Raw genomic sequence first — 9,038 nt, 5'->3', positions numbered from 1 at the left:
AATTTATTTCGTCGTAAATGTTACATGGAAGTTACGACAAATCTTACATTACGACGGGCGTTTTACAACGAAACGCTATTCCTTGTTAATTCGTTGTAACCCTTCTATTACAACGAATTAACAAGGAATATGATCCTTGTAATAAATATGTTTTCTTGTAGTGTAAATTTTAGTTAAAGTTTCGATTTCTATTTTTTCTTAACTTTCATATATTTTTAAAAAAGTCCAAATATGATTCAAATAATTCTAATACCTAATTATTGTACTGAAAACAAAACCTAAAAACTATAAGCATCTAAATCGTAGCCATCTCATTTTATTCATCTTATCCAATTTTCATTCTCTAAATTATGTAACAAAGTTATTATAGGATCAATAAAAACAAAAAGGTAGATGCAAATAATCTTTTAGTTAATAGGTTTTGGAATGCTTACAAGGTCTTTGTTACGCTAATTAGATTACAAATAGTCTGCTCTTTGCTTATTATGTATTTCTTTGACGTGGTTAAGAGTTTTGTCATCGAGCTTTAAATTGTTTTTTATTTCATAGATTTTAAAGAACCAAACTAAATCTAAACCAAACTAAACCGAACCAAACTAAACTCAAATCAAACCCAAACCAAAGCTACTTTGGTTTTAATTGGGTTGAGTTTTATAAAACCCAAATTAACCAAACCAAACCGAATCCAAACCGATATGCCCACCCCTAGTTTTTTTGGACATGAACAATTTTTTGAACCATTATCCATTATGAACCTGACCAGTAATACCCAAAATAAAAATAGCTTGTATGGACAAGTCCAATTAGATGTTAGACGGACTATTTGACAGCTGCATGCGACCAACCACTTACACTCAAACCAAATTATAGACCACTTATATGTACTTAGAAATCTAATTAAGATTCCGAAAACAAATTCGGAGACACCCTATATCAATGTCCAAGTACACATCTCCTTGTCAATATCATTCAAGGATTTTTCAGCCTAAATACATTCAAAAATTGGTTTAGACCAAGAACAAGTATCGTACATAACCCAAAAATTTCATAAACTCAATTTATTCATATATTATTAAGTTTTACATGTATTCGAAAGATATATATAGGTCTAGATGGGAACTCAGCGCTCAAAATATTTCTATATATACTAAACATCTACTTGCAGTTGCAAAAAGGCACAACTATACATGCATCAGTTTAACCTAAGATCCTCCAATCTGAATGGACACCTTTTGGTTACATGCAAAACAAGTAGATTGTGAGCAACTAATTTTCTTAGTTAGTTGGGTTTCCAATACCGCATCTTCAGTTGTCCGCAAACCCAATATTCATCACACAAAACATCATCAACATATTGTTTGATACTAATACATACTCATGTATACTATTTGCAGATATTTTACTTCTATCACTTCCACCTCGAAATCTTTTCTTTCAAGGCACCCAAACAGATCATAGCCACAAATAATATATTGACGATGGTCCAGACATATCAGGCTGCCCCTAAATAATCAGCACACCATGAGCATCGTCATATGTCGTACAATCCTAGGCTGCAATCTAGGATCAATCTCGTCTCTGTACTTCCATATCTATGAGTTGTCAAATGACATAATAACACTTTACACACAACCACGTAATACAAAATAGTAGTATTATACAATATCAAATTATAATACGTACTCATCAAATTATAATCATTTAACATACTAACTAGATTTTGATCCGCGCTTCGAAAGCGCGGGTTTTTTTTAATTATAAATCAGATTTGAAATGAATTAGTATTTTAGAATTGTTCTACACTATTATGTTACAAAATCGTAATATATTAAAAAATAAATTTAAAACTATATAATTTATGAGTTACTTTATTTAAATTTTTTTACGTGCACTCTTATGTAACTCTTTTCAGGCCTGACATATCATCCAACCCGAAAAATCGAACCAAAATCGACATGATAATATGGGTCTGGTTCGAATTCTGGTCCACGGCAAAGTACATATTATATATTTTTTGGACCTGCGAATCTCGGTTTATGTTTTAGTCCTACCCGAGATCTAATCTGGTACCTAAACTATCTAAAATGTTTTGTGTATATTAGGGTATTTCAAATATGTTTTCGGTATTACCAATATTTTTTAAGTTTTGTGTTTGGTTTTCAATATAATTTAAGATTTTTGAGTAAAATTTCAAATTTTTAAAAACTATATTTTGGGTATTTGGATATAAAATTTTAGGTATTTTTTAGTTCCTCAGTCAGAATTCAAGTAAAATTTTGGTGTTTTTTGGTATTTGAATATTTTTGGGTACTTGTTTGGATTTTCAAATATTTTTTGAATTTTCAGGTACTTTGAATTTTTTGGATCTTAAATACCCGAAATAATATTAAAATTATTTAAGAAGGTTAGACCGTTATATAAATTATTTCTGATGGTTATAATGGTTTGGTATACAAACTTAGAATGGTATACTTTGTTGTGATAGTTTTGTAATTGGTTACATTTAACATGTGCATATTGTGTATGAGAGATTTTTAGATAGGAAAACATATATATTTCTCAAAAAATTAGTATTTTGTAATTTGGTTTTGATGGGCATCGGGTTGGTTGAAACTTAAGAATAGAGTATGTGTTAGTTTGATAATTTTACAATTTGTGGATTAATAGATGCGTCAATTGGCACAAGTAAGATTGTGTGGTATGAACTAAAAAGCCAACGACTCATTCTTATAATGACGAAGTTATCTTGCAACATCTTATTCACGAAAAATGAGATGATATGATGATCGCATGAATCAAATGACATATTATTTATATGAGAATATAGAATGGAACTAGGTATTAAAAAGACAAAAAGGAAAAAAATAAACAATAATATATACATGAATCGAGAAATTAAGGACCAGCCTAATAAGAACTAGGTTAACATGCTTAATTTCACTTAACCACGCGTTAACACATAGACTAATTGCTTTTTCGATATTACGCATACCTTAAACCATAATGAATTTATGGTTAAAGTTTAAAGATCTCACACCGCATGCAATCAGATCGAACCAAAATCAATACACAAGAACAAGCGCCATCATTTCGATGGTATCTTCTTACCTTAGTTTGGAGATAATCAAGAGAGAGAGAGAGAGAGAGAAAGAGCTTGTGTATGTGAGAGAGAGAGACTGAGACAAAGAGAACAAGGACAGGCCAAAGAGATCAGCACCGGAATCTGACAGAAAGAGCAGTGAGCACGCAAGAGATCGCAAATACAACATATGCAAATTACTTTTGTGTGCTCACTCTCTTCTGTCAGTTTCTGTGTGTTTCTTTTGCCCCAGCTCATTCACTCACAATTCATCCAACTCTAGAGATCTACAAGATAAAACGAAGAATAATAATCATTGGGTCAGTGAAAAGATAAAGAGATTAATGGTTAGATCTAAGTTTTAACTAAAGAAGGCAAAGAACCACAAAGAGAAAGAATACAAATCTGTACAAAGGGAAGAAATTCAGACACCCTTTGGAAGATCAAGTCTAGGGTTTTTTTGTCTAAATCGAGAACAAACATAACCAAAAAAGGAAAAAAAAGAAAAGAAAAGAAGAAAGAAACAAAGATCTGTTGAGAAGATAAGAGGAGCCTTATCTCTCTATCAATCAAAGAGTCTTATCTTTCTTTATGGCTTTTGTCGCTTTCTTTATCTCTCTTACATGCAAAGGGAACAGATGTCTGGCGAGGCATTGAATTGAACAGAACATTTTAATTTATAGAGTTTCATCTTATGAGGTAAAATGGTAACCCACAAGACTCCAAAGATATTGAACTTTGAGAGGGAGTATATATAAAGATCGTGAACAAGTGTGCCTTCTTTTCCTTCTTTTAAACATTTTTTTTTCACTTTTGCAAACAAATTAATATGTTTATTGTAACATTTTTGTTATCAAGAAGGTAGTTATTGTTAATTTACATTTAATTTACCAACGCCTTTAAAATGATTATTATTAGTTGGTTTCGTCACTTTCCTTTGTTGGCGGAATACCAACACCAACAAACCCTAAACAAATTGCAAAACTATTGGAGAAAATGTATACAATGCATCTAAAATGAGTATTTAAATTCATGAACGAATCTAGATAAGCAAGTATTCGTAACCAGTTGAAATTGTCGTTAATTTCAGATCAAACCTAGATTCGTTCCCACTTGAAGGAGAGGGGTCAGCTGACCCCCATGATTTTTATTTTTTTGTTTATAGGTGAATTTGTTAGTGTAAAATGAAAAAAATGGTTGATTCATATAGAATTTACCCCTCTTGTTTAAAGATGAAATCTAATTCTTGCACATCTCTTAACATTACTAGATAGGTATAATAATATTGATTTCGGTTAGAATAATTCCTAGCTCCGCCACTACGACCATGGTTAAAATCTTTGATATAATAAATCTCTTTTAGTACCAAACTATAATGTTTAAATTTGTGTCCCTTCTCTAGAATGTCTAAAGATACTGAACATCGAATCTTACCTCTATACATCAACATTCAGTCACATTTAAAAAATTCGTGATCGCATATTAAAGTATTCGGTCGGCTCAGTCTAAATCAAAATGATTTGGAATATAAAATAAGTTATTAGATAAAGGGATGGGTAAAGAATATATTCACTGGAATTTGTCTCGAATACACCCAAAGAAATAATAAAAACAAAGATTAAAGTAGAGAAGCTTTATCGAAAGAGAAAAAATAAGAGAACTTTGTTGGCTTTTTATTGGAGGTTTCATTTTAGACTGACGTGGTTTCACACTAAACCAGATAGAGGCATGAACCATTCGACCGTCGATTTGAAACATTAATTGTCTGCCGTCGGATCCGTCACTTTTGGAAGAGACCGTTCCTTGTTTTCTACATAGTTCTAGTGGCCATGGTTAATTAAGAGTTTGATTGTTCTGTTCTTGTCTGTGCTGACGAATGAATATATTTGAGTATAGTATTATGCTTTTATAAAGTTCACCATAAGCCACTGGATGTTTTCAGTATATTTCATTTATCAATTCTGAATGGTAATTACAAAGACAATATAAAAGTTGCGTTTAAATTTTTTTACTGGTTTAAAATAAAGAATATGAATGCAAATGCATAACTATACAAAAATAAATGATGATAATTTTATAAGCTATTAAGTGATATATAAAATCAAAAATGTCTGTGTTAACTATACAAAAATGATAATTTTATGAGCAATTAGAAAAACTAACCATGAAACTTCAACATTGCCCTTCAAATGCGTTGTGCAAGTTCCCCAACTGAAACGTACCAATGATGGGAATCCAAACACAGAATAGTGATAATCCATAACATATTAAGCTTAGCCACAATACTTGCTACACTAACAACAGGATACGTACATACTATCAGCTTTCTTTGAGAAGACAAACTTTAACGAACCAAACCTCTCAGACAGTTTTATTCAGTACTTCTAAGGATCTACCACGGTATCCAGATAAACCTGCAAATGCAATTTAGAGTTCTTAGTCTCACAAATATACATCTCTCTCTTAGGATGATAGTTCTGTTTCCATTGAAAGGGTAATCAAAGACCTCAGTTAGAAGAACTCCCATGTCTATAACCTGTTTGATGAGCCCCATTGCGGAGTTATATGAAATCTCATTTAAATTGATCTTGTTTCTGTAGACAAACAAAACCAAAGCTATATGATATAAGAACCGTATGTTAACTTCAAAACATTATATACTAACTTTGCAAGCATCTTAGCCTGAGAGTTCCATGGAACCAATGACGTCAACAGCCCCATCCAACGACTTGTCAAGCTTTAAGATTTTTTAAAGTTCTTCTGTTTTCTCTTCCTTTAGAGTCTTTGAATCTGCAACCATATCAGCAAAAGAGCTTTGAGTTTATATAAAATTGTGAAATATTCCATCGAAAGTGTCATGCTTTACATACAAGCTCTCACAAAGGAATAAGATTGACATGCAAAATGGAGGGAGGCGAGAGAAGAGAGGTATGAAAAGGGGCAGGACAAGCATCCATACTACACCATTGGTCCTGTAACTTGTCAACAAAACTGAATCAGGTTTTCTTCTGGCCCATCAGAGAATTACTCTTGATTAGAGATGTTTCTTGCAGCGCATTGCAAGTACTCCAAGTTTAATTAAGGAGTCAGACCATAGACCTTTAATAATCTATTTGTATCATTTTCGACATAGAAAAGATATAGGCATTTTCAGATCAATATAGCACATGCCAGAGATTAGTGAATTTGCTAAAGATTATTGGCTTGGTGGGTACATGAGAATAAATTCTTTCAAAGATCTGCAGAACCCGCCAAAAACTTATGTTGTGAACACAAACGAACATTAATCTTCACAACAAAAACATTATTCATTCGTCCCATAAAACTTTGGAAGAGGCTCTCTTTGCCCTCTCTCTCCTGATCTTGACATTATAGAAACTCTTACCAACATAAAACTTAAATAACTTATGTTAAAGAAGTAGAGTTTAATGGTTACAAAGAGGAGACCACCATGAAACTAACTTTTTCACACTATACTATAACTATTTTAAAGTAAAATTTTAGCTTCGATATTGCGTCTTCGCACCACTCATAACTCGCCATCTCATCCAAGGTACACGTGTTGCATTACCATTTGTTATCTAAACGCAAGCATGCGTGTCAACATAAACTAAAAAAAAAAACTTAACTAACCGGAATCAGCAAAGCTAACACATCTCTAGTGTCTCCGGCGAGATCTCAATTTTGATCCTTCACGGTGGCGTCGACGTCCGGGCAACAACAAGCTCTCTCGAGAAGAAAGCCTTCGCCTTCGCCACCATCTCCATCTCCTCCTCCTCCTCCTCCTTCTGCGAGGAAACCTATCCCCGAACTCCCCTTTTATCAGCAGACTTGGTTCATCGCTCTTCTCTTCGTGATGGCTATGGGATTCTTCTCCCTCGCTCTGTTCCTCTTCCTCAGCGTCGATTCCGATTCCGGCTACACGTCTGCTTCCGCCGCCGCCGCTTCGGGTAAAGAAGGCGTCGAGGTGTGTGTGTATCGATTTAGGGTTTCTTGTTGCATTTGATTCGAATTCGGTAACTCGTTGTGACGTGTGATGTATTATAGATTACGTATGGAAGTGCGATGAAGCTGATGCACGAGAAGACTAAGTTTCGACTGCATTCTCACGATGTGCCGTATGGATCCGGCAGTGGTCAGCAGTCAGTCACTGCCTTTCCAGGCGTCGTTGATTCCAACAGCTACTGGGTACTTTATTGCTCCTTTTACACAAGAAGATCTTTTTTGTTTTAAGTCTTAGAACAAAACATCAACTACCATGTCTTATCCTTATAGATAGGTTTATTAAATTTGAAGCTATGAGTGTATTAGAGCAACTTAAAATTGAAGTCTTTGGATCACGGCCCGAATGAAACATTGGCGTTAGTCCTCCAAAATGTTTTTGAAGAAAACTACATAAACATAGGCTTCCAAAAAAAAATTTAGGCTTTCAAATTTGTAAAAAGAAAAATTAGTTGAAATCGTTAATAAATCGTCTATGGCCCCCTAAATGTCAGGGTGGTTTTTGTATGTTAGAACAGAACATTAACTTGCATTTGATTTGAAGCAATGGTTTTTAATGAGTTATGATGGAGTAATGGAGCTGATGCATTTATCTTGTCATGGATTATTCTTTTTGATAGATTGTTAAACCTGTGCCTGGGACAACAGCCAAGCAAGGTGATGCCGTCATGAGTGGAGCTACCATTAGATTGCAGCACATGAAGACCCGGAAATGGCTCCACAGTCACTTGCATGCATCCCCTATATCTGGCAACTTAGAGGTTATTATTCTTTTCTATTTAAAAAGTTTTGTATGCCCTCTGATCCGCTAAGCTTGGATTAAAGATCTATCTTACGGTTTTAAACAGTAGTATGAGGATATTATTATAGTGGGTCTATGTAAAATGTGAAGTACTGTGCCGGTTTCAGTTGGTAGTTGCATTCTTCTTCTTGCTAACCCAATTTTCTTGGTGCAGGTTAGCTGTTTTGGAGATGATTCAAATTCCGATACTGGGGATCACTGGAAGTAATAATCTCCGTTAAAAGCCATTTGATACTCATCTAAATATTTAGTGTGTTTGCATACGCATAGAAGCTCACACCTTACGATCTGTTCATAGGCTTATAATCGAAGGGAGCGGGAAGACATGGAAACAAGACCAAAGAGTCCGACTTCAACACATAGACACTAGTGGCTACCTCCATAGCCATGACAAAAAGTACCAGCGTATAGCCGGTGGTCAGCAAGAGGTAAATTACACGCTTTTGTCAAGTCTTCAAATATTATTGCCAATGTCTTGAAAGTTGAAACTCATGCATGAGATTTTTTTTTTATTCTTTTTTTTGGGACACAGGTGTGTGGAATCAGGGAAAAGCGGGCAGATAATGTTTGGTTGGCAGCAGAAGGAGTCTACCTTCCCGTTAACGAGAGTAGCAGCAAGTAAAGTGAAGAGTTGTGTTAACTTATCTCCGAGGAGTCTTTGAATCTAATCTTTTACTTTCTAAACTCATAAACAAGAAAATACATATATTTTGCTGATCTTCGATTGTCGGTCTAACTTTAAAAAAGACTTGTAATGCTCTACACTTATGCCCACATTTTCATAAAAAAAATTTAAGTATCCTATATACAACTAAAACTAGGATAAGACCCGCGCCTTGCGCGGGATTAAGTTATTATTTTTATTATATTTTGGAAAATGAAACAATAGTTTGGCTTCATTTGGATTACGGGTGTTCAACCCGGATATCGGGTTAGTTTCGGTTCGGTTCGGTTTTTTTCGGTATTTGGTTAGTAAAATATAACTACTATTCTAAATCAATATTTACTTTGACTTTAGTCTTTCACATACTTTTGAAAGATTTCAACTGGACGACTAAATTGATCAGCCAATCTTGTTGCTTTAAATCATTAGTGTTTATATATATATATTATTTAGTTTGAATATTTATTAAATAAAAATTCATATGCGTTATA

General features: G+C 33.9%; 1 protein-coding gene and 2 long non-coding RNA genes across 3 annotated transcripts; 1 reads left to right on the top strand and 2 right to left on the bottom strand.

Annotated features, from left to right (window-relative positions):
• Window positions 1–1,256: 1,256 nt before the first annotated feature.
• Window positions 1,257–3,788, bottom strand: LOC106310922. The gene is made up of 2 exons (XR_001263889.1): window positions 3,109–3,788; window positions 1,257–1,503 (listed from the first exon to the last, which is right to left on the bottom strand). It is a non-coding gene; the product is annotated as an uncharacterized LOC106310922 (long non-coding RNA).
• Window positions 3,789–5,271: 1,483 nt separating this feature from the next.
• Window positions 5,272–5,863, bottom strand: LOC106307996. The gene is made up of 3 exons (XR_001263449.1): window positions 5,745–5,863; window positions 5,586–5,673; window positions 5,272–5,493 (listed from the first exon to the last, which is right to left on the bottom strand). It is a non-coding gene; the product is annotated as an uncharacterized LOC106307996 (long non-coding RNA).
• Window positions 5,864–6,866: 1,003 nt separating this feature from the next.
• LOC106307995 (stromal cell-derived factor 2-like protein) lies at window positions 6,867–8,685 on the top strand (the record flags this gene model as incomplete). Its single annotated transcript, XM_013745102.1, is given in 6 exon segments — window positions 6,867–7,046; window positions 7,127–7,267; window positions 7,702–7,842; window positions 8,038–8,087; window positions 8,182–8,311; window positions 8,416–8,685. Coding segments are annotated over 6 exon segments (663 nt in total). The 3' UTR covers window positions 8,506–8,685.
• Between the last annotated feature and the right edge of the window lie 353 nt (window positions 8,686–9,038).

This window comes from Brassica oleracea, chromosome C8 (assembly GCF_000695525.1).
Source record: "Brassica oleracea var. oleracea cultivar TO1000 chromosome C8, BOL, whole genome shotgun sequence".
NCBI lineage: Eukaryota > Viridiplantae > Streptophyta > Magnoliopsida > Brassicales > Brassicaceae > Brassica > Brassica oleracea.
Note: the sequence above shows the minus strand (reverse complement) of the source record. Positions and strands in the feature narration are given on the sequence as shown.